The sequence below is a fragment of the Macrobrachium rosenbergii genome, chromosome 20, assembly GCF_040412425.1.
Source record: "Macrobrachium rosenbergii isolate ZJJX-2024 chromosome 20, ASM4041242v1, whole genome shotgun sequence".
NCBI classification, from domain to species: Eukaryota; Metazoa; Arthropoda; class Malacostraca; order Decapoda; family Palaemonidae; genus Macrobrachium; species Macrobrachium rosenbergii.
In genome coordinates, this window is record NC_089760.1 from 13222126 (window position 1) to 13250000 (window position 27875).

At 34.2% G+C, this 27875-nt stretch overlaps 1 protein-coding gene across 1 annotated transcript in view; it reads left to right on the plus strand.

The window, feature by feature from the left end:
- The window catches only part of LOC136848901 (ABC transporter F family member 4-like), a 73882-nt gene that overhangs the window by 25093 nt on the left and 20914 nt on the right, over positions 1 to 27875 (plus strand). Inside the window, exons 3-4 of the mRNA XM_067121723.1 lie at positions 11079 to 11245; positions 14456 to 14782. Coding sequence (XP_066977824.1) covers positions 11079 to 11245; positions 14456 to 14782 — 494 coding nt within the window. The remainder of the gene's footprint in view (positions 1 to 11078; positions 11246 to 14455; positions 14783 to 27875) is intronic.

A 27875-nucleotide genomic window follows, 5' to 3' on the forward strand; every position in this document is an offset into this window, starting at 1 on the left:
AAATCATCTCTTATTATACTTGATGGCAGAGTGGATTAAGTCACTGTTATCCCAGTTACAATCCAAAGGACCTAGGTCGTAATCTTTGGCAGGGTAAGAGTGCCCGTCAAATATTATCCCCTTGGGTGTAAGGCATTCCGAAGGTATAAAGAATTCCATTCTGATAGGTTATTTGTGAACTAATATTTGAAAATATAAAATATAATGAATAAAGTTAGTAACAAAATAACCATATATATGTGTGTGTATATATATACATATATATATACAGTATATATATATATATATATATATATATATATATATATATATATATATAAGATAAGTATATCTTAGTTTAACTTCAGACCACTGAGCTGATTAACAGCTCTCCTAGGGCTTAATTAGATTTATTTTACGTGCCTAAGAACCAACTATATATAAATAAATATATATATATATACATATATATATATGGCCTATGTATGTATATATACATATGTATGTAGGAAGAATTTCACTATATTCTGGACAATCATACACAACTCAAGCTATAAGACTTACTGTTTACGAAAATCGACCATGGCCTACAAATGTTACCGTCTAGATAAAAACAAAAAAATCATCTCTAGAGGAGTGACTTCTTTATCACTACCACTAAAATAGACCTCTCTGATAACCTAAGTTCACAAAAGAGAAACACTAAGAACCCAGGAAAGCGTAAAGATATAAACAAATGCCTCCATCTTAAGATTTATTCCAGTTTATTGATACAATGTGATATTGTGACAGTTTCCTGCTTTTTTTTTTTATATCTTTTATTTGTTTGTTCGTTTCATGTGGACACTTCACACCAACATTAGTTGCACATGAAAGGTCGCATCCCCAGCAGGTCAAAAACGATTAAATATAAAGATAGATCGTTTAAGCTTTTATGGCTTTACCCTGTTACGATGTCATATAAATCAAGGTACGAGAAAAGTTTGTGTGTATATATATATATATATATATATATATATATATATATATATATATATATATATATATATATATGTATATATATATATATATATGTATATATATACATGTATATATATTTATATTTGTATATATATAAAATTGTATACATAAATATGTACAGTATATACATATATTATATATATATATATATATATATATATATATATATATTTAAAATGTACACACACACACACACACACATATATATATATATATATTGTTGGTATATATTAAAATATATATATATATAGTCCTGAGCTATATATATATATACTATATATATCATATAAATATATATATATATATATATATATAAAATATATATATATTGTTGGTCGAGTTGGTTAAAATCGGACACTGTAGTCCTGAGCTCTTATGAATCACTTATTATCAACTAAAAATTCCTTCCCGGGTAACATATATAAAATATATTATTTCCGAGGTAGAGCGGATTGGATATTAAAGGATATTGTAGCTTAATGCATGTATATGAATCACGGTGATGTGATAAAATTATTACATATATATATATATATATATATATATATATATATATATATATATATATATATATATATATATACATACATATATATATATATATATATATATATATATATATATATATATATTTATTTCTATTATTTCAATCATTTCATTCAGCAAAGAAATTTAAAGTGTCCACCCGTGTCTATCTGTTTATGCACAATCTTTGAAAAGAATATCACAGAATATTTCCACTGGATGTCTCTTGATTGGGTTCAGTCTCAGGGATGAGAAGGTATTTTGTAAATGGCTCTCGACCAACTTGATTATCTGACAGTTTTTTTTTCTAACTTTTTTGAAACTGGAACCCTACGTTCCAAGACTGCATTTAGGAAAAAGGTTTAATCATGACCTCTTGTGGAGATTTCACAGAAAACAGTACTAGACGATAGCATAGCATGCCCGGTGTGGCCGATTGAAGGGTAGTGGGAAACTACGAGTATGTCGTCTAGTGCTGTTCTGTAGTTCTTTTGACTTGGATCTCGACATTGACTGGTCCGCCGGTATGGTGGTTAATGTCGTGTCAGATGTCGCGGGTTCGCGTCTCCCCCAAGGAGATGAAAAATCCCTGGCTTTGTATCAAGATCAGTTACTGTTGCAGTGTGGGGTCTGCGGTGGGAGGTTGAAACCTTCATTCTTTGGATGCTTGACTTTCAAGTCAACGGCCTCTTTGGGCTTGTTCCATGTGAATAGGTTTTGTCTACTGAAATAATAATAATAATAATAATAATAATAATAATAATAATAATAATAATAATAATAATAATAATAATAATAATAATAATATAAAAGAGGGGAGTAGTGAATAAACTGAAAAAAAATTTATTCATACTCGAATAAAACGATAATATCCTTCAACTCAGACTGAATACAGGTTGATTATAGCCTACGTCATTAGACTATGAATTGTTTTTATGAATAATCACGTGCCCAGTTGCGGACTCAGTTATATGGATGCCTGAATGCTTATCTATGTCGAAACATATATTCACATGCAAGCACAAGGGTCCACATGCCCCGGGGGTACCAGCATCGCCTCACTACCAAGAGTTCGATACTGGGTATGGAAAAAACACAGGATTTAAAGCCTGGTCCCTCAAAAGCTCATTGTCCTTCTGAAGCTTGTAGAAATGAAAGTTAATAGACTGTGGAGGGCCGATATCACTGTGAAGTGCCTGATGTCTAGAATCTTCATCCCAAATTATTTGCTGTCAAAAACATCCAGAAAACTATTGGGCGATGTTCTCTAAAGGGAAAATAGGAGTATTCGTGAATAGGCCTATAGGTTCGTTATAACACTGGTCGTTTGATCAGCGAAGTTCAGTAGCTGTGTCTGATCAGTACATGAATGTGTACTGATTCCAAATGCTCCCGAGTCTTCAACATACTTGCTAAAAATCAGAGGATATCTCTGATTGGAGGCAACACCACACCCTTAAAGTGAAAGACACACACACATATATATATGTGTGTGTGTGTGTGTGTGTGTGTGTGTATATATATATATATATATATATATATATATATATATATATATATATATATATATATATATATATATATATAAAATACACAAACATAACATTGATCACACACACATAAATATATATATATATATATATATATATATATATATATATATATATATATATATATATGTGTATGTGTGTGTGTGTGTGTGTGTGTAATGTGTAATGCGCTTCTCTTTGTATATCTGATTTTGCTATGCTTCAAATATCGACTTCCTTTTAATTTTCGTTCTACTCTGTGCATATAAACTAAACCATTTTTGTTGTCGACATTCGTTATATTCTATCTAAATCTTAGGAAGTATGCAAAAATAGCAACTCTGCGTTTCAGTTGTATTTTTAACATATTTACGTTCCTACGTACATGTCATTTAAATTTAACTTCGTATCATATTTTTACATTTTTACTCGAAAAAAAATTCATACATTTGACATTTAGCATTTGTGTTTTACTTTTACACTGACAGGATTTCTCATATTTTTTTTTTAACAGCTTCAATATTTATGCCGCCGTTTCTCAGGAACTCGAAGAAAATAAACGATCAATTTCTTACGCAGTTTACTTCCAGAAGAGTGCACAGAAAATCTGTGCATAATCCAAGTATATACAGAAACGGATAAAATAAAGAAATAAAGTATCTATCTAGTGATCACCATACATGATGGACGTATAAAATAAACGAGAGCGCTTAATGAAACAACATGACCATAACGTATTGTTGTTGTATAACTCATGGAGTACAGAGTCGTGTGGTCCCCCCGCACGGACTGAAAATTTCTCTCTGGCAGTCAGGATTTGTTGTGGGGCTGGGAAATTAGTCTGTTGTCTAGTTACTGCAGTAAAAGTGTATTAATGCATGTACCTCAAAGTCTGTTTGTTTCTGTGAGTTGTTGAAATGATGCGAAAGTTATTAAGCTCATTGTTTCCTTGTAACGAATGAGTTGGTTCGGGAAGCCTTAAAATTATTCTTTCGTCAAAAGAATAACTGTTTTGTTAATGAAAAATATTTATATTTATACATCAGCGTTTACTCTCGTTCTGCACCTACAATAAGCCATGTTTTTGGTGAATGTTCAGCCGCTCAGTTATGTAATATCAACGATGATAATAATAATAATAATAATAATAATAATAATAATAATAATAATAATAATAATATCCTCTTTTTCATCTCAGGCCCATATACTGGGATATACAAAGTAGAGACAAAACAATAAACAAAATACAGATACACAAGATAAAAAGATATATAAGTAATAATCGGCTATACCCAATATAATAATTGTAAATAACAACAGTAATAATCGACAACAACAATAGTAATAATAATACTAAAAAGAAGATTGAGTATAAAATAAATAATACACAAAAACCAGATTTTTCAATCTGCCATACTATGCGTCTCATTTCTTTCCTGAAAGCACCAGGTAACCATTTGTTTCAGTATTACTGTGTTAATAAACATCTAAAGTATTCCGAGTGAGAATAGAATTCGAGATGGTAAACTACCTAAAGCTCTTCTTGAAGTCTCAATTGGTATGCCATAATATTCGTTTTTCATACAGCAGTTCGTCAAATAAGATAAAATGTTATTATTTATCTCTGGCATCTCGAACAGACTCTGAAAAGATGTGGCAGGCGATTTGATAAAATTTACAAGGAAACAAACAGACAATTCATATCACTGTTTCCCATGACGTTAGCGATAGAGAAGCCACAAAAAAGTTCAAGAGTATTATTAATGTTATATTGCCACTGTCTTGTTGCAGGTTTCTTAGAAACCTGTCTAGACATTATGAAAATCATCAGCCAATAGTATGTCTAAGATCCAGTAATAGCAGCATCCTACAAACCAGAAACATATTGGAGCTGATATATATATATATATATATATATATATATATATATATATATATATATATATATATATATATACTCATACAGTATATATATAGATATAGATATATATATATATATGTGTGTGTATTTATGTATGTATGTGTATATATAAATACATATATATATATACATGTATATCAACGAAAATTATCTCTGTGCATTACGCAAATGATTTGCTTTACAAGAAGGACAATAGAAGGGGTAGAAAAATTCATAGAAATTATAAAAAAAAAATTTTCTAAAAAAAATGATAATAATGAAATGACACTGAACATGAGAAAAAATTGGTTTTAGGACACGTACGTGTTCGGCATTAATAGCGATCAGAATAAAACGATTAAGGAGGAAAACTAGGCAATAAAATAACATTCTTCTTGCATTACCTCATAAAATATCACTAAACAGACAGATACACCCATTAACAAAGGAAGGGGTGATGAAGTATAGAAAAACGAAAATAAACTGCTCCTTTTGGTTATAAAGGAAACTGAAAGCTAATTTTTCGTAGACACAAATACCTACATGCAAAAACAAATGAATAGATAAATAGTGTCTCAGCGTGTTCGTTATCATATAAAGCAGATTTAATTTCATCTGGAAAGCTAGTGATACAAGGGTATAGAACCACAATTGAAATATAGCGTAAATGTACTGAACTTATAAATGAGGTCTGCGGGAACAAGGATGTTAGAACCCGCTAAATCTTTTAGATTAAACTGCTTTTGATTGCTAGTGTGGTAAGATTCAGCGACTTAGTTTCAACTTTTGGTTTGGTTCGCTAAAGAGAGGAAACCAGTTAAGATATTTCTAGAACGATTCCCCTTTATATATTTTGTGGAGTAATTGTGTATACACACACACACACTAAGGTTTGGGTGTGTTTAACACTGTCGGGCATCTTGTACACTCGATTAACTAAAAGCTACTGAATTTAGTGGTGAGGTTAACAATGCCACAATGATTTCAACAGAACATGTCCGAATCTCTCAGTACTTGTCTTAGATTTAAATCGGCGACGATCATCTTACCGTTATACCACAAGGCCCATAATAGTTTATAAATTAGTGGTAAAGAAGACCTCATTACTATAAAGAGACCCTGGGTTCTGATCCCGGGCCAGGACAAAGCGATACAGGGACGTCCATTAAAACCCATCGTGCATCTGTAACCTTAAATGCCAAATTATGTATCTAGTGCTATTCGACTGTGGTGGGTCGAAGCCAGACTGGAAATGGGCACAGGGTAAGAACCTCATGGATAATAAACATGCAGTCAATATTACCGTAGTACGAGTGGAGGTCGAGACGGAAAGTCGCTACCATAAGGACGTTAAGTACCATCCTGAATCACAGACGAAGGTACCTGCATTGTACAGGTATACTGGCCAATGGGGAGAGGCTGGACCTAGGTTGGGTGACGGCTGGCGCAATCATTACCCGTAAACTATCTTTCTTACGAATAATTCAAATGTTTTTGTTATTATTATAATCAAAATAACATCATTTTAATATGCTCTCGTGGATCTCGTCCGCAGAATTCGCTCTTGTGCAAAATGGAACAAGGTAAAGTTGAAGAAGTTGGATTGCCAAGAAGAAAGAGAGCTAATGATAAAAGATGAAAAATAAATGGTAGAAGGCATAACTCCTGTAAGTCTAGGGCAGGCAACAAAAGAAAATTAGCATTGTCTACAATAGGCAGCGTAAGGCACACTGTAAGTTGCATTTCCCTGCAGTTTCTCTCTGTCTCTGTCTCTCTCTCTCTGCATATAGGCTATATATATATATATATATATATATATATATATATATATATATATATATATATATATATATATATATATATATATATATATATATATATATATATATATATATATATATATATATATATATATATATATATATATATATATATATATATATATATATATATATATATATATATATATATATATATATATATATATATATATATGTTTGTGTGTGTTGTGTTTTTGAATGGGCGCTTGTGTGTGCGTGAGTGTGTTTGTTTTTTCTCGCCGCATTCCTTCTTCCTCATTAGAGATGTTGGCACCAGAAGGGCAGAACGTTCCGTTCACAGTGAGTCTTGCAGGATGAGGTTGCTAGCCTCATTCTCTTGTCTTGTCCCCAGCTGACGCTGGTTCCTATTCACAGCTAGGCAGATCGGACTTTGGACTTCGTGTATGTGAACCCAATGCATTGCATAATATAAAATTAAGCGTTGGTGTCAGCATGTGCAACAATGAAAGTTAAAAGCGTTTTATTTATGATGCAAATAATAGAACTTGAATGTTTTCAAGTTCTTTGGTCACCAGGAACCATATTAATACAGATATGGTGCCTGAAATGAGCATTTTTCATTCAGATACGTTGTTCTAGTGGCCGACGACAGGCTGCAGAAGTCCATATACAATGACCTTTTAATTTCTAGTACATAAGAACTTTGAGAAATAGGTTTCTCATCTCACTATCGCTAGCATTGGTGACTGGACACTGTGACCTTTTTCCTACACTTCTATCTACATTTTGTCTGCCAATCTTTTTTTTTATGCTAATGAATGCTGGCGGTGCTTTTCCTGTGTCCTTCTTTTGCTCGTATAAAGTTCTTGGTTGTCGTTAAGTCATTGTTTAGTCTCTCTCGTTCATTTTCAATTATCTTCGTTATTCTGCTTTCCTTTAGCATTTAGGTTTTATTTCCTTCATTATTTTCTATCAGTGCGTGTTGTCTCTTCTAAACTGGTTTTGTTGTCTACTATCTTTACAGGAAGTTCTTTCTCTCTGGTCACTTTGTATTCATATTATCATTATTATTCAAAATGAGAAAACAGATAACAAATGTAAAGGCCTTTAACCTGTAATTCAATAATAATAATTAAAGACTGATTTTAAAGATAATTTATCAGTTTATAATAATTTTCTTCTCATAAAATTAATAAATTTCTGAAGATCAATCAGAAAAACACACACACGCATAACCTTTAGGAATATGGAATCATGTAGGTACTTTCCGTTAAAACTCATTCTCTCTGTTGGCCTAAATAGGGTACTAAGATCCTGATAGCTAGTCACCTGTAGTGACTCACAGCTGGGTAAAGTGTGAAGCTTGCAGCTCCATCCGAAAATACGCGTCTGCACTTTCAATGAAATGATTAGGGAAAACATCTTTATCTTCCATAAAATGTTCTATATGATCAGCCATGAAGCAATGGCAATGTAAAAAGATATCTACGCTTATTTTCTTATATAAGTGTTTTCCAAGGCCCTAGAGTGGTTCGGATTCCACAATAAGCTGTAGGTCCCATTGCTAAGTAACCAATTGGTTCTTAGCCACGTTAAATAAGTCTAATCCTTCGGGCCAGCCCTAGGAAAGCTGTTAATCAGCTCAGTGGTCTGGTAAAACTAAGGTATACTTAACTTAACCTAGAGTAACGAGGAAAAGAAAGGCATAGTCAGAAATTGTAAATGTCATCTTTCCCACAGGTTTCCTAGCATTTGCAAAACGTTTGAAGATATCAGTGTTGGGACTTTGATCTAATGTGGAACTTGAGATTATACAAACGTAATTTTTTTTTAATGAAACGTTGTCTGGTAGTAATTTTTACAGAAGTAGGTATTAAAAATTTTTATCAGAAAAACGCTTTTCTCTCTCTCTCTCTCTCTCTCTCTCTCTCTCTCTCTCTCTCTCTCCTCTCAAAGAAACGAAGGGAACCTCGTCGACTCAACACCCAATTACAAACCTCGCAATGCAACGCCACAGCGGAAGAGTGGCACTGGTTTGTTTTATCGTTTCAGAGGAACTCGCGTCGGAATGTCTTTCTTTTTTCTTTTTTTTTTCCTCCACGACTGCCTGGTGTAAGGTGGTGACAAGCATGAGCCTTTTCTTTGAAATATACCTCTCTTGCGCAAACACAGCTAATCTCGTACAAACGGTATTCGGTCGCCCTGACCAGTGGAACATCATTCCCTTGCACGCAAGATTCATTGTGGCAAATTCGAGGTGATCTCCGTCATTTGTATCCTTGTGCTCTCTCTCTCTCTCTCTCTCTCTCTCTCTCTCTCTCTCTCTCTCTCTCTCTCTCTCTCTCTCTCTCTCTCTCTCTATCCACCTACCTATCTATCTAGGTTGAACATCTAGAACCATTTTCATTATTGATAAAACTGCGGTGAATTATTATTTTTTTCAAAGCGTCGATGTCTATCTAATTAGCAACTTTTTCTGCTTTTCAGAGAGTCTTGTTTCTTTCTCTTTCAAGCACAGTGGAAAGGTACTGACTTTGACCCGCTGTTTTATTCGAAAAGACAAAAGGTTGAGAAAATACATAAAAGAAAATAGAAAGGAAGGAAAAAAAATGAGTCTCGTGTTGTCAGAGCCCAGGTTTCTTTTTCTTTTTCTTTTTTTCCTCTTCGTCCTTTGTAGTTGGTATGCCTGAAATTTCAGCCCTGGTCTGAAAGACAAACTGTACACTTGTTTTCTTGATTGGTCGATCTTGCGCTAGATTCAGCTTTGTTTGTTTGCCCGGGTTTTTCGTTATCGTTCATCTATGCTGCACGAAACAAGGCTATCTCGAGCGCGTTTAAATAGCTTCTGACTTCATATCACTTTATGTAAATCCCGAGTCTTCTTTGTAATAGTCAGAAAGTTTTGATTTTCTGTTGTATGTCCGATTTAATTTTCCTCGTGGCACAAATTGGTATTCGAGCATTTATTAATAATCAATGTTTTCATGTATTTAACAGTAATTATTTATCAATAATTAACGTATTCATGGACTTAATAATCAATTCCTTCCTGTTCACAAAAAAAATGTATGTTGATAAGTGCTAATGATCCACGTAAGATAGCTCCGTTTTCCTGCAAAGAATTCGAAGACTGGACGGAAGCAAATATCCAAATTAGCCAAGACCTACATGAGAAAGATGGAATGAGATTCAGCATGCAATTAACCTTGTCTCTTGATTAGCGTCCATGAAAAACTATTCCACTTTCTCTTTCTTCACTTGAAGAAAGAGAGAGAGAGAGAGAGAGAGAGAGAGAGAGAGATCATCTTGAAGGATTCGAATGCTTAAGTCGGATTTGCAGTTCATACAGACTTCGCCACACGAATCTATGAGAGAAACGAAGTTTCGAAAGTCATTTATTCACATAACGAAGAATGCAGAGGGAAAAACACTGTGACAAAACAGTGGCTACTTTTCGTAGGTTAAAATTTATGCATTAGTAAGAAAAAAAATTATAAAGGGTTTGCTAAATTAAAGAAAACTGATGATTTATGATTCCATTAAGTATAGTTATCAAGCCAAGCGCTAGGGCACTTTCGTCCATTCAGCTCTTAAGAGAGGGAGTTCCTCGTAGGACCAGTCGGTAGAGTTCGAGGCTAGCACTGTGGTAGGCCCGAGTTCGAGTCTCCGGCTGGCCAATGAAGAATTAGAGGAATTTATTTCTGGTGACAGAAATTCATTTCTCGGTATAAAGTGGTTTGGATTCCACAATAAGCTGTAGGTTCCGTTGCTAGGTAACCAGTTGGTTCTTAGCCACGTAAAATAAGTCTAATCCTTCGGGGCAGCCCTAGGAGAGCTGTTAATCAGCTCAGTGATCTGGTTAAATTAAGGTATACTTAACTTTTTTTTCTTAAGAGAGAGAAGAGGAAGTCTGTGTGGTTGAACACCAAGGCAGAGATATCCATAAAGTACAAAGATCTGAAGATGCAACTGGAAAAAAAAAAAAAAATTTACACTAAGAAGTAAAAGTTAGAGAAGTTGGATGGCAAGACTGATGGAAGGTGGCGGGAAATGAGATAAGGCAAAAGAAATGCCTGCAGTGTACCACATGAGGTGCACTGAGGACACTACCTCCCTACGGGGAGTTTTAGCTAATGTTTCAAACCCAAAGAAATTAAATACAATGATATATTATGAAATTCGCTCAAACATATGCACACACGCATACATACATACATACATATATATATTATATATATATGCATATATATATATATATATATATACATATGTTTATATATATTTATTAGAAATATCAACACACAATTACGTGTGGAACAGAAATTAATTTCTGACTTACATCAGCATCGAACCCAGGTCTTTCAAATGAAAGACCAGAGAGCTGCCAACTAGGCCATAAAAGTCATAAAAGACGTTGGAACCTGAGTGCAACAGTACCCAAGGAATTACCTGGACAGGCTAACTGCTTGCATACCAACGTGTTTTCCCCACTTCCCGACTTGTGTGGTCTGGTTGGCAGCGCTCTGGTCTTTCATTTGAAAGACCTGGGTTCGATTCCGAAGTGTGTCAGAAATTTATTTCTGTTCCATACGTAATTGTGTGTTGATATTCATATCATATTCACTTAGAAAGGGTAATTCGAATGAAATGTTGTCAATTGGGTCACTGCTGAGCCGGGAAGTTGGGGAAAACACGCTGGTATGCAAGCAGTCAACCTGCCCAGGTAATTCCTTGGGTACAGTTGTACTCAGGTTCCAACTTCTTTTGTGACTTGTGTGGCCTGGTTGGCAGTGCTCTGGTCTTTCATTTGAAAGACCTGGGTTCGATCCTGATGTGAGTCAGAAATTTATATATATATATATATATATATATATATATATATATATATATATATATATATATATATATATATATATATATATATATATATATATATATATATTATATATATATATATATATATATGATATATCTCACAAAACGCAATGTGCCCCCATCCATATATTTTTTTTTTGTATAACATCAATAACTTGAGAGGTCTCTTACTATTGGCTCTTCACCACTGGCCCATATATACTACTGCAGAATGAGGCTACTTTTGTCCGTGCTGCAAAAAGGAGCGTAATTTCTATAGGGCCGGGACATTCCGTCTCAGTCTTTTCAAACATAAAATCTTTTTTTAAGGATGGGTAAACTTTACAAATACTATATATATGTATATGTATATATATATATATATATATATACGTAGACAACCACATGAAAGGTGAAAATTAAAGACCAGTTACCAAGCGCTTTCATGTATTGCGTACACTTCTTCGGGGTACAAAGTAAAATAAATAAATAGAGACATAAACAAGAAAACTTCATAAAACAAAGATCAAAGCCACTAACAAGCTAAACATCATTACTGAATGCAATCACTAGTTTGAAGAAAACAAACTGTCACATACCAAACAAAAAATACTTTAAAAATACTTAAGAACTGAAACTACAGTTAGAACAGGCTATTGCTAAAAGGTAACATTGTACTTCCCTACAATTTTATGAACAAGGTAACTATCTAATTTAAAAAGACCCGAACTAATATTCATAAGTTGATTGTTAAAATGCTTAATAAAGGCAGATTCAATTATATTTCCCTTAACAATGTGGTTACAAAAAATGATCTCAGATGAATTTTTCCAGTCTATACAATGGTTTAAATCATTCATATGTACAAATAAAGCACTTGTCAATTGGCCTGTTCGAACTACGTAACGATGCTGTTTTAGACGATAATCTAGTTCTTTACCAGTTTGACCAAGGTATTTATTACTACACCCAGCACAAGGAATCGTGTAAATACAGCCATTAATTTGTTTTGGGGAGTTACGAACAATGATATTCTGAAGTGTCCCTGAATTTTTGTAAACATTTATCTTGAAAATTTTCAGTAATTTTTTAATGAAACAAAGATTTACGTTACATGGAAGTGTCAAAATATTTTCTCTCACTAAAGGCTTCCTATTGTTAATGGAATAAAAAATGTTTCTAGCTTTCTGTAAAGATTTGTCGATTAAAAACTTTGGGTATTTTAACATAATTCCTACGTCATAAATTTTACAAAATTCCAAGTCTAAGAATTCCGGGCTGCACATCCTTAATGCCCTTAAAAACATGCTACAAAAAACTGAGAGTTTTACATTAACGTGGTGATTTGAATAATAGTGGACATAAGAACGGACGTTGGTAGGTTTCCTGTAAACATCAAACACAAAACTTCTATGGCTGTATTTACACGATTCAAATTTACGAGTTCCAGACATTCATGTGCGCTAAAAAAAAAATGAAAAATAAAAACACCCACAACAAAAGCTAAGTCATGAAAATGCGCACTGTTTTAAAGACTATTTCTTCTCTTTCATTGCCAAACCGTAAAATAATTATCTATTTACTTTCGTTTCCCTTAACTCATAATATTCTATTCTTTAGAAATGCCTCGGTTTCCCGTTTTCTGTTTTTATTCTTTATGACGTTCTTCGAGATTAGTCTACCTAAGTGCATTTTAAAATGAATCATATTCTTGTTGGTTTTCGACTAATCTCAAAATGATAATAAAGGGAGACTAAAGGTAAGTGTCATTCTTGAATATTTTTGATGTAATGATAAATCTAAGTAGGATGTCGTAACATCTTTTATAAAGGCTTTAATCATAATCTCAGTCACCCTAACACCCAGCTGATAAAAGAATTTGAAAATGGACAGCTGGGAACCAAAATAGCAATTTTAAGCGAGCATCCAAGTTTTCTGTGAACTGATAATTACAGAAATCAATAAATAAATTATGCATAAGTGTATTATGGGGCGTGTATATGCAAACATATCAGTGAATTTTTGTTATTTCTATATACGCGTGAGTTGATAGTCGGGTGGTCAAAGTCACTGTCTTTCGTTGTTTCTAAACCAGGCCAGTGTTCGAATCCTGGAGGGCACAGAGGCTCTTTTCAGTTATAATCCTCTCTGAGGACAATTCATTCCTATGCACAGTAAATCGGATAATGGTCGATATTTGTGATTCAGTATTTGTTTATCTGTATAAGTATATGCTTACGTCTGTGTATGTTTACATCCTAGGAAATTTAAGAGAAAATGAAAAAATCTTATAAGAAACGAGGATGGCAACACTTGGGGTTAACTTCTGTGATAGTATGTAAGAGTTCGAGACTGCAAATCAATGAAGTCATTATCAAGAGCCTGCCTAACATAATGCAATGACTAATTAAAAGAATGATTTAATAAAGACCTTAACCTGTCATCCTACACTGTTTCGATACAAACAGACGGACAGACGAATGAAAATTCCCACCTCCAATGCAGTAGAATTCTGCATCCATACCATTTCTGATTTTCTACTTGACTAAGCTGAGCGCATTTTCAATTGTCTCTTTTGAAAGGCGGTGTCGTGTGTTCCGAAATTGAAACAGAATAGACGATATCTTTAAATACAGGTTCTTTTATAGCCTCCCAAACAGAAGCAAATGTCGCCATAGTCTCTCTGTATAGGGAGAGGCCGGCAAGCAAACGAACGAACATCAAGGCGAACAATGCTCCGGAGTTCTGCCGGCTAAGAGTAGAAACTGTTTCCATCAGGGCATTGTAGCCAGCTATATTGCCGGCGACGTGAGATAGTTTAACAGCACCGTCAGTTCAATTATAGCTACGCCAAACGATGAGTCCAGAAACGGGAAGAGGAGGCAGAGGAAGAGGAGGAGGAGGAGGAGGAGGAGGAGGAGGAGGAGGAGGAGGAGGCGGAGGAGGATGAGGATGAGGAGAAGGTGGGAGGGGTTAGAAGGAGAGGAAAGAAGAAGAAGAAGAAGAGGGAAGATGAGGATGAGGATGAGGAGAAGGTGGGAGGGGTTAGGAGGAGAGGAAAGAAGAAGAAGAAGAGGGAAGATGAGGAGGAGGAGGAGGAGGAGCAGGAGGAGGAGGAGAGGAATTCGAGCGGGAAAGAGAGGGAAAGAGACATCAGGCAGGCGCGTTCTGGCGAGATATCTCAATCAACGGCGGTGATTTGGCGTGTAATCGCTGCGAATATGTGTCTGGCGCTGTGACTAACGCGCCCGTGATAGCCGCACGCCTCGTTGATGGGAAGGGATGGGAACCAGTGAGAAGAAGGGGGACGTGGAATGGGAGAAGGGAGAAGGGAGAGAATGGAAGATAATTAGGCCAATGGGAATGAATGTGGGGATACCGTTCGCAATGTAAGATGTCTGTGCTCCAAATCCCCCTGCACGAAGGAACACCAATTGAGAGAGGGAATATAACTATACATTGGTGCCCCCAGATAAATTCAGCCGTAATAGTTTACAAAGAAATGACGTAGGCATACGCCGCCGAGAGGTCTTTTCAGGGGAGTCAGAACTGGCCGTCTCGGGGAAAGATATCCCTGTGAAATTGCTCTCTGAAATAAATGAAGCAGTATTGTGAGATACGCAATATTGCTGCGTATTAGGGCTGCAGTCGAAGGCGAGTTTATTCAGCTAAAAATACGGATCACAGTATACGGTGCACGTATGAATATTAATTACTTCAATTCTCTCTTCACTGTCGTGTAGACATGCAATTTTCGATTTGAAGTCCGCGATAAAGATAAATGTAATATAATAGTTATAACGTTGAATTGATAAGCTTCCTCCGGCAAGGAATTAGTACTGGTAGAAAGTCAATTGAAAGAGACGAATGCTTGATAGACAATTAATTATCTATCAAGCGTTCTACTCTGCATTTTTTCGCAAAGATATTTCTATCAAATCTACGGCATCTAGTCGTTTCAGGCATCCCTAGGTGACCATTAAACGTTCCATTTAAGTTCATGTACAAAATTCTTTGTTGGACGAAAATGTTCTTCTGTCAATTCATTTTAGTTTAGTTTTCTTTGGCCAGTTATAATCATCTCGGCATTGTTTTTGTATATTATGTATTTACGCATATCTTATAAGTAAAATACCTCATTCTTGCAAAATAGCAGTGAATTTACACATTTAAACTGTGACATCTTACAAAATGGCATCTTATGTCGACCACGTGACCCTACTTCCTTCACTGGATATTATAGTTACATTAAAAAAACAATTTTTTTTTTCATCTAATTGAGGCATCCACCTTCTAATAGGTAACCACTAGTCGTATTTTACTAAGCCAGGTAACACGTTATCTTAGTTTAAGCAGACCACTGAGCTGATTAACAGCTCTCCTAGGGCTGGCCCGAGGGATTAGATTTATTTTACGTGGCTAAGAACCAACTGGTTACCTAGCAACGGGACCTACAGCTTATTGTGGGATCCGAACCACATTATGACGAGGAATGAATTTCCATCACCAGAAATAAATTCCTCTAATCCTTCATTAGCCGGTCGGAGAGTCGAACGCTGGGCCAACAGCGTGCTAGGCTACAGCTCTACCCACCCCTCCAACGAAGAACATAACACGTTTTAGATTACCTGATATTTGTATTCACTTGGAAAATGTCTTCCTTATGCCAGAACATTGTTAAAATTCTCTTTGAGAATATTTCCTTAATCAGTTGATTATTCTCCTTCGGGTGAGTAACAATGTCATTCATCGACTCAGTGCCGCTTTCCATTTGACTCATATCATTCTTCTTGAAGCTTAACTTAATAATTGCCCTACTGGAGGAGATAAGGAGATTTAAAAAACAAAGTCATTAACCGCAAGGGTGATAATAAATTGATATAGATGAATTAATATATTATCACTGAAAGAGGCAAAGAGAGAGAGAGAGAGAGAGAGAGAGAGAGAGAGAGAGAGAGAGAGAGAGAGAGAGAGAGAGAGAGGTGTGATTGACATAATGAAGGAAATAAGTAGCCTTAAAACAACAAAGTCATTAACCTCAGGGGTGAAAATTAATTGATGTAGATTAACTAATATATTAACACCGAACGAGAGAGAGAGAGAGAGAGAGAGAGAGAGAGAGAGAGAGAGAGAGAGAGAGAGAGAGAGAGAGAGAGAGAGAGAGAGAGATGACTGATTTACTAATGAAAAATAGCCTTACATAACAAAGTCATTAACCCCAGGGATAAATAACGGTGCATAGATGAAATTGATATGCTCTCTTTGAGAGAGAGAGAGAGAGAGAGAGAGAGAGAGAGAGAGAGAGAGAGAGAGAGAGACTAATTCCCAGAATGTAAGTGCTGTTTTAACAACATCGATGAAAGTACATGACAACAATTGTATTGATAAATCAACGTAGAGAGAGAGAGAGAGAGAGAGAGAGAGAGAGAGAGAGAGAGATGACTGACCTACTGAAGGGAATGGGTAACCATAAATCGAAAATTTTATCAACCTCAGTGATGAAAATAAGGGTATGTAGATAGGCTAAAATATTATCAGAGAGACAGAGAAAAAAGATTAATTTATAGGAGGATGAAGGTTTGATATAACGAAGTTATTAAAGTAAAAACTAAAGATATATACATGGAAAAATTTACCCATACAGCCATACAGAGAGAGAGAGAGAGAGAGAGAGAGAGAGAAGGGGGGGGAATAGGAGTGAGAGATGGGAGACTCACTGAACAAACACGCGCGTTATTTATCCCGATAAGGAGAGATAAAGTCATAATTAATTAAATCTTGTCATACTTTAAGCTTATCAATGTATCACACCTTTATAAGAGGCTCTCGTAATGTCAGTGAAACTTCGAATATATATTTTTCTTCTTTTGATTAAATTTTTATATTCGGGCTTTATTTACAATTTCAGATTCGATGTATACACACACAAACATGCATACATACATACAGTATGTGTGTAGATATATATATATATATATATATATATATATATATATATATATATATATATGAATAATATATATATATATATATATATATATATATATATATATATATACATACATATTATATATATATATATACATATATATATATATATATATATATATATATATATATATATATATATATATATATATAAGCGAATACCGCAGGAAGAGGACAGGCACGAGTTCAGAGCAAGCGCTTTCACATGTTGTTTTCGACGATGCGTGAATAAACAACACGAGAAAGCGCTTGGTACTGAACTTCTGCCTGTCATTTTCCTGTGGTATTCGCTTATATGCACAAGTCACGTGCATCTACTGTGATTTTTAAGCACACACATATATGTGTGTATATATATATATATATATATATATATATATATATATATATATATATATATATATATATATATATATATATATATATCTTTGTGTTCGTTCCAGTGTGTACCAAGCAATTAACTGATACAGTCGTATGGATAAAAGCACATAAACACATAAATACATACACATACTCACTCACACACACACACACACACACACACACACACATATATATATATATATATATATATATCAATGTAATACCAATAATAAATAAACTCAGTCGAACTCTCAACGTCCGTAAAACTTTGATTATTTTTTTGTTCCTCTCGCTTAGTTTGTTTCATTCAGGTTTTAATTACAATTTCAAATTCGATTTAGGGAAAAATATGTATATTGGAGTGATCGTCCCTAGAAATGCCGGGGGGAAAAATGTAACAAAAATGTGTTGCATTTCAATTTAACACAAATCTATTTTTAATTGGGTGAAATGTTGAATCGCTGGCGTGTAGAACGAGAAAAGAATTTAGACCCATAAAGATTCAGTGTATTTATGGAAAATGAATTTTGTATTCCGCATCTTTCTTCGATTTAAAGAGTACGCTGTTTTTCGAAACGATTTCGCGGGTCGCAACTTCAATGTATAACATAATAATTGCTGTAAATTATCATCACCTCTTTGTTCTTGAAATGCAGAACGGGGCCCTGAATAGTGTCTGACTTAAACGAACAGATATCCCTATAGCATTTGGCTCAGCAAAGCTATAAAAAATCGAAATTATTGTATTTTGATGGCATGAAACTCAGAAATATAATATAAAAATCGAACACTTTTAACGTTCAAACATTAAATGCAGAAATGTAGATTCCTATAAGATATAACTAGTCAACAGGGCAGTCACAGGAAGTGAAGAAGACTATTGCAAATAAGGAAGATTTTGGATATTAAGTATTAGATATGAGTAAACAATACTGGAATTCTCAAATTCATTAACGTAAAGGCAGAACAAAGGAAAGAACAATAGAATGATTTTGAATACCTAAATAATACAACAAAAGGATAAAACAACTAGTCAAAATTAAAAAGGGCAATTGTGACAAACATTCAGTAATTAATATCCCTCGACAACGCAATAGGTTTGAGGGATTCCCCCCGCCATATCAATCAGTCATTCAATAATCTTCTAGAAATACCATCGCAAGATTAAGTTAGTGACGAATATGTCTCACAAGGCAATTAACTGACTGATAGACTGTCTGCAGGACTGGCACAAGGTCTAATAGTACAGTCTCCTCATTGCTTTGAAGTATGACAGAGATTGGATGGTCAAAATCAAAATGATAGTTGATCTACTTTACTTCGTAGTTATTCTGACTAAGCGATGACTCAACCTTAGACATGAATTCATAAGTTGGCCGATGAAATTACAAGCATACAATATCAATAGCCTTGTGATTGATAAGGAGACATCAAATCAATCAGCAATAAGTCAAATATCAAAGTAAGTTTCATATATATAACCTTTTCTCCTCAGAGTGGCACCATATGGCATAAGCTTCTGTTTTTTATGATTATTATTACTTTTTTACCCTGATTCCGAGATCCTAATGAGAAAAACGTGTTTATCCCTGTTGGCCTAAGTCCTGAATTAAGTGCTAGGTGGTTAGTCGATTCTGGTGAGTCACAACCAAGTAAGAGGAAGCCATTGAGCTAACAATATCATCCCCAAAAGACTTGCTATGATCGGGAAGGTTAACACTCTCTGAAACTAACTTTCAAAAGGGAAAAGGTATATATATAAATATATATATATATATATATATATATATATATATATATATATATATATATATATATATACATGTATGCATACATAAACATATATATGTATATATACATATATATATGTATATAATTCAGAGAAAGGTTTTAAATGACCTATCACCAAGTCGTTGAATAGTTCTCTCTTTTAATTTTTCTGAATTGCTAATTCTTGACCATTTGTTTATGATCTAAACAACCTAATTTTAACTATGACAACTTTTCTTGTAATTTCTTTTCCTGTAAGAAAAGATGTTTATGATTTTTTTGTATGTAATTATTCTGTTTAGTTGTAATAAAGCTCTTGAAGAGGCCTGGTGGAAGGCGAAATTATCGAGCTATTAGAGTGTTTTATTTGCTTTTCTCCTGTGGACTACACTGACATATCTCATCTTCGTGGTATGAAGATTATATATATATATATATATATATATATATATATATATATATATATATATATATATATATATATATACATATACATATACATATACATATAAATATATAAATATAAATATATATATATAAATTCTAAGGAACTGGTAATTCACTTAAACTTACAGTTAAAATATCAGATTAGATCTCTCTCTCTCTCTCTCTCTCTCTCTCTCTCTCTCTCTCTCTCTCTCTCTCTCTCTCTCTCTCTCATGATATCTATTGAAAAGAATGACCTCATGTTGGTGCTGTTACGCCTTATCTGTATTCTCGGAAAGGTCGATAACAGGTAGTTATTGGATTTGTCTTCTAGTGCAATTACTTTCTTTGGCTTATCTTGGTCATAGAGATTTCGGATTTTTTTTTTTCGGACTTCTTCCTCAAGACTTTATGATTTTTTCTTTACTCTACTTTTTCTTTACTCGGGTGGCTTTACTTGGGATCAAGGATGAATATCAATATTTGGTGTCTGGAATCTTTCTTTTATCCGTACTTGGAATTTGGTATAGATGAACATTTATATATATATATATATATATATATATATATATATATATATATATATATATATATATATATATATATATATATACATACATATATATGTGTATATGTTATATACACACATATACATATATATTATATATATGTATATGCATATATATAATATATATATACATATATACAGTCGACCCCAACGAGTAGCTAAAATCCGCGAATACCTAAAAGCCCTCTAAAAACGCTTATATCTGCCTATTTTGATAGCTAAAAACACTAAGAAACCTTCTAAAAATGTTTATACCTGAATATTTTAATAGTTTTATCACAAAAAGTGCATTTGTTCACGAAAATTATATGAAAATACAGCAATCTGTGAATATTTCTCTATGCAAAATAACACGAGTAGGCGAGTTTTCCACAAATAATGTGTATGATATATAATTTGTTCCACAGAGAAATTCGCGAATAGGTGAAGCTGCGAATCCAGAATCGCGAATATGTGCGGGTCAACTATCTATCTATCTATATATATACGTGTGCATGTGAAATTTAAGTATGTGCTTATGTTCCTAATAATACATCATTATGAAATATTCTCTTACAGTGTCATCCGTTTCATTTTTTATACAGTAAAATGTAATTAGCGTCTAATATTTTATTGTAAGACTAGATTTTGAAGGACTGTCTAAAGGGTGATAGTTTAAATTTTCATGTTACTTTTTTACTAAGGAATGCATGCGCGAACAAATTGCAGAAGTCAATTATTTTACACTTTGAAAACCGGACCAAGGAAATCCTAAGGGTTTCAAAATCATATCGCAGTATGAACTCACAGAACAGGTCATCATTTGGAAACTGTATGCAGTTAAACTCATTTTTAAGTCGTTGCGTAAGAGCACAGTGTAAACTACTCCTGCCACTGTTACTAATAATAATATGGTAAAATATTATGATAATGAAAAAAACAGTTAATAAAAGAAAGACCATGGAGTGACAGATATTATAAAGATACTTAAATTCCTCGCCAATACGGACTTTAATATCAGAAATGGTTGAATGCGGCCATTTTGGTGTATTTCCCATAAGGCTACATAAGAGAGTCAGCACGTGAAACTATTACTATTTTTGCTAATGCTGCTAATAATAATAAGGGTAATTTTGCAATTATTCTATGCGGACAGCAGGATATAATGATGATAAACGTAACTATGATGACGATAATGACACATAACAAGCATTTACAACCATTATTCAAGGATGATCAGTAAAAGTTATCTTTCCTTTGATCCACGAAAATCTTAGGTCGTCTTATTTGTACATCATTTATGAATCTTCAAAAGAGTTCTGCAGTTAAACCTCATCAGTAATTTGATTTTGAATGCTTCTTGTTCCTACGTTTATTCATTCCAGTTTTCTTTATATGAAAAATGCTATATAGGCGACTCTCATTTGATCTTAGGGTATACTTGTTCATTGAAATGAGATGAAAGTCAAGAATTTCTTTCGAGTTCATCCATACCTTTCTGCCAGAGACCTTATTGATAGAGGATATGAAATTTAGGCCAAAGGTCAACCACTGGGACCTATGACGTCATTCAGCACTGAAATGGAAACAGTGAAAAGGTCTGAAAGGTGTAACAGGAAGAAAACCTCGCGGTTGCACTATCAAAGAACTGTTAGGAGAGGGTGGAAAATAAGATGGAAGAAAGAGAATGTGAACGGAGGAATAAAAGAAGTTGGAGCTAGGCGCCGAAGGGACGTTGCAAAGAACCTTAAGTAATGCCTACAGTGCACCGCGTGAGGTGCACTGATGGCACTACCACCCCCCCTACGGGCCAGGGACTTTGCTTTCGCCCATGTACTACCCAGGATTGATCTGTAGTGAATTTTAAATTAAGTAGAGAGATTGAGGGAAAAGTGAAAATATCTACATATAAACAAAGCGATTTGATAATAAACATAAATGAGAGTCGAAGAGAATGGTATTACCGTCCGTTCAGGATGATGACGATCTTCTCAAGTTAGAGACCGACAGACACACACACACACACACACACTCAGACAAGAGAGAGAGAGAGAGAGAGAGAGAGAGAGAGAGAGAGAGAGAGAGAGAGAGAGAGAGAGAACCCAATAAGAGTTGTAGTACCTTATCTGTAACTACCAGGTTTGATCATGTGTAAAAGCTACCCAAGATGGGACGGGGGTTTGGAGCAACATCATGAAGAGAACATTTTAGGAAGGATGAAATGGGCGGACCTGAGACGAAACAAGAGATTACCCGCAATGGGCGTAAAATGGGCGGATAAGGGAAGGGGGTCAGTGGATTTAGTTGCCAGAGATGGTGGGCTGTGGGAGAACTGTGGGAGATATCAAAAAGAATATATATATTTTTGTTATCTGCACTGAGCCATTAAATAAACCTACAAGAAGTAGATTCTGAAATTCAGGGAAGCATTTCAAGTTCTACCTTCTTCTTTAGAGTCCTATTAAGGAGAGAATATGTAAATTAAGCGAGAAAACGAAAGGAAGGAGGCTTTAATAACTGCCTTTATAATTATAATAGTTAAATTAGGGATTATCTTGGGTATAACCCAAATTTAAACCTACTTACCCACTAAGACACAAGTTCAAAGCCTCTCTTCCAAACAGGCCATTCTGAATTGAAAGTATTGCCAAAATTGCCCTCTTAACAAAGATTTATTATTATTATTATTATTATTATTATTATTATTATTATTATTATTATTATTATTATTATTATTATTATTATTAAGAAGGAATAACTTCTAATAATAATAATAATAATAATAATAATAATAATAATAATAATAATAATAATAATAATAATAATAATAATAATCTTTGTTAAGTGGGCAATTTTGGCAACGCTTTCAATTTAGAATGGCCTGTTTGGAAGAGAGGCTACGAACTTGTGTCTTACAGGATGAGAAGGTTTAAATTTTGGTTATAACCTAGATAATCCTTTTAAATTAACTATAACTTGTCCAGTTATATGGGATAGGTGCACCATTCGAGTTCATTTTATGTTGAGTCTTCTTAATTTCCCGTATGATTGTTTTCCCCTCCACGTTAATATTGGTCAATAATTGGCCAATTATTCTCCTACATTTACTTAAAGGAGAAACGAATTATACAGAAAACTGAGATGACCAAATATAAAATAAACTCGAATGATGTAGGCATCCTATTCAACAGGACATATTATTATTATTATTATTATTATTATTATTATTATTATTATTATTATTATTATTATTATTATTATTATTATTATTATAACAAGCCACTCTGGATTCTAATTAAAGTGGCCTACTCAAAAACAATTTTGAGAAGGGTCTGAGTTGCTCCTTAATTTGATTGGATTCTCGGCTTAAAGTAAAATAAAGATAGTCCGGATTTTGAGTATTAACTATGAATGACCAAATGTATCATAAAAACTGAGGATAAGATTTTGGAATGAAAAGTGTGAATGGAGATGAAACATATTTCATGAACTTTCATTGGGAAATGATAATTACTGAGAAAAGGCTTCCGGTCTTCATAAACGTTAGTTATGTGGAATCTCTAGTCTGAATTAGAGGGTAAAATGGTACCGTATCTGAAAAAAATATGTATACTTATATACATACATACATACATACATACATACATACATATATATATATATATATATATATATATATATATATATATACGAGTATATGCACACACACACACACACCACACACACACGTGTGTATATATGTGTATATATATATATATATATATATATATATATATATATATATATATATATATACATATATATATATATATATATATATCCAGAACGATTTCCTGTGCATATGTGGGCATATACAAATACAAACGCACATATTCCGAATACGGCCATAAACTCGACCAGATCCATTAGAGTCGGATTCGGTAAATCAAGACATATTTAGAGAAACGGCGCTCCCTAAAACTCCAATCGCTTCACGCAAATAATGATTAGTCGACTGGAATAGTGAAAAGGGAAAGATTGGGGGAGAGTAATCAAGCCGGGACGAATCATGGCGCTGTCAGGACACGAGACAATAATCAACAAATAACATTATTGGATTACATTTTCCTTCTCTCTCTCTCTCTCTCTCTCTCTCTCTCTCTCTCTCTCTCTCTCTCTCTCTCTCAACTTTGTCTTGTGGATCTTAAGTTAATTAAGGTTGTTCTCGCAGAATTATTAAGTCGAAAAAATCGTCGCTTTTTGAAACAGATAAACAATCATTAGAGATCAAATTAACAAATCAGTGAGGAATGAAAAACAAAAAAAAAAGTAAAAATGAATGACGAATGTACAATTTGCAAAGTAGGAACAGACAGCCTCTGAGGACGGGCAAAACAGACACTAAAGAAACAATTTTGAATGAAGTAAGTAAGTTGGCCAAAGAATCAGTCTGTCCGCAAAGACCAGAAAGAGACTGAAAGCTGAAAAATGTCCCTAATGTTTCCTTCGTCACAAAAAAAACAAAATAAATAAACAAAACTCTTATCACAGGTCAAACAACATTTAGCGTCTTTCCTCTTGCACAATGGCCTATCCTTATCTCCCCTCTCCTCTTTTTCTTCCTTGATTCGCCCCATTCACACGGGTCACCAAGGCAGAAATCCAATAAATGAAACGACACGCTACTGGCAACAACCATAAAATTGCCTCATTTGACCAACCATAGTGAGCAATGAAGGGGGACCTCGGAGATGAGGAACTCGGGAAAGGACCCTTTCCCGTTTGGATGCTGCGGATGGGACAGAGAGAGAGAGAGAGAGAGAGAGAGAGAGAGAGAGAGAGAGAGAGAGAGAGAGAGAGATCTATGAAACGGATCTCTCCTGAAGTGGATCAGGTTCTAGAGTTGGACTAGATCAGCAAAAGAGGTGACTTTCATTTTTCTTAACTCTTATTTTCTATATCTAGTTTTTGCCTAAAATGATATCTTTACGACATTAACTTTACTGTTTGTCTATATAGTATATTTTTCGATTCTTTTCAACATCAATGAATGTAAACAAAGAAAAATAGGGAAATTATGTGACCATAGACCACAAAAGACAGACTTATACCATCAAAAGATAACATAAAATAACCAGTGGCCTAATAAACCTTTAACACAATCAGGCAATACTTGCATTATATCATGATACATAGTCTGACTTAACTAAATGATATGCATGATCACTACTGCCCTTAATATTAATCAGCCTTCTTACGAAATATTAAGGCGTGTTAGTAAACAGAGCAAAATTAGTAAAAAAATTTCGTTTACACAACCCCACACATAAACATATACACGCACAGACACACACAAACATACATATACATAATATATATATATATATATATATATATATATATATATATATATATATATTAAAATGTGTGTGTTTGTGTGCGTGTACATACCGCAGATGCAAAATATAATTTTCCAATCCGAATCAAGAGAATTTTGCCACATATTAGCGTAAAAATCGCACAAGTTTTCATCATAAATTATCATTGGCCTACTGTTTCCCCCAGGCAAATAAGCGTGCAACTATTAATTTCGTTCTACCAAAGTTCTTTCTCAGGTTCTGGAAGTTAGGCTCATGGGAACGGGTGATTTTGCAAGGTTTGTTTACAAGGTTTTTACTTCTCACGGAGTGGATAATACTTTTACCCTATTCGCCTCTCTCTCTCTCTCTCTCTCTCTCTCTCTCTCTCTCTCTCTCTCTCTCTCATATATATATATATATATATATATATATATATATATATATATATTGATATATATATATATATATATATATATATATATATATATATATATATATAGAGAGAGAGAGAGAGAGATTTGGCAAGCAAATTATTTGTCCTTGAAAGCTCTGACCCAATTTCCCCAGCCTTGAAATAATAAGGCCCTGGGCGATTTTAGCAAATATATTACCATCTGCTTGACATACACGATTCCAGCTCACTACCTCCTTCGTCATCATACACGTTTAGTACATCAGCTTTTAAGCAACTCAAAATCAGTGTTCTGCTTGTCTTTGAATGCAAAACAACGCCAACTAGAGAATCTTGAATGGTATAGCCTGCTGACTCAAAACAGTCAGGGAACCTGTTCGCCACTCAGCTGGTCTTCTAATCAGCGAAGCTGATCAACGTTGGGTTTGAAATATACTTGGACGTATGCCCAGTATTGAATGCCAGGCTATAACAGGCTATTCTCTCAGTCAGTGTAGTAACAAGCATTTGGTCCATTCAGTACTCAGAATGGTAACCGGCAATGAATGCCATAGTGAACCACCTGTGACCAACTGTGGGGTCATGTTCACTGGGCTAGCAACCTCATCCCTTAAATCAGTGATTTAAGGGATGATCTTTTGGAATCTGGATCACATTGAGATCCGAGAAGCCTACAAAATAAACGATGTTGGTACCTGCATTGTACACTGAGGCGGACATCTTGTAGGCCTACGTTACCAGAATGAAGCAAAACAATAATAAACAAGTAAAAAATGCGCCGAAGTGTCTTCGGTGCAATCGAGTTTTCTGTGCAGCGTAGCTGCTGCCCATGAAACTTTCAGCCACAGCCCGGTGGTGGGGTGTGTTGTTGGCACGATCATGGCTACTGAGGCTAGAGGGCTGTAATTTGGTATGTTTGATGATTGGAGAATGGATGATACACATACCAATTTGCAGCCCTCCAGCCTCAGTGGTTTTTAAGATCTGAGGGCTGACGAACAGACACAAAGCCATCGCAATAGTTTTCTTTTACAGAAAACTAAAACAGGTGAAAGGAAAAAATCTTGTAAACGGATTCTAAGTGCAAGTCCTAGATGAATTCATGAATAAGTTAACGAAAAGGTGAAATAAATGTGCAAAAAATATAGCTTCATTTTTCGAATAACCAAAGCACATGGCACAGAATGAGTAACCTGATTATATTCAGTGAGCTGAATGAATCACTTCTGATTTATGTTCAGAATGTAAACAATGAATCTATACGGTGCAAGTGGGTCAATGAATGGAATTCACAATATAACTTAAGATATATATACATCCAAAGCAATAATAATTACTTAAGAGGTAAAAGAAGGAAAACCGAAGATGTTGCAATAGATTCATCTCTCTCAATGGAAAGAAGAAGAAGAAGAAGAAGAAGAAGAAGAAGAAGAAGAAGAAGA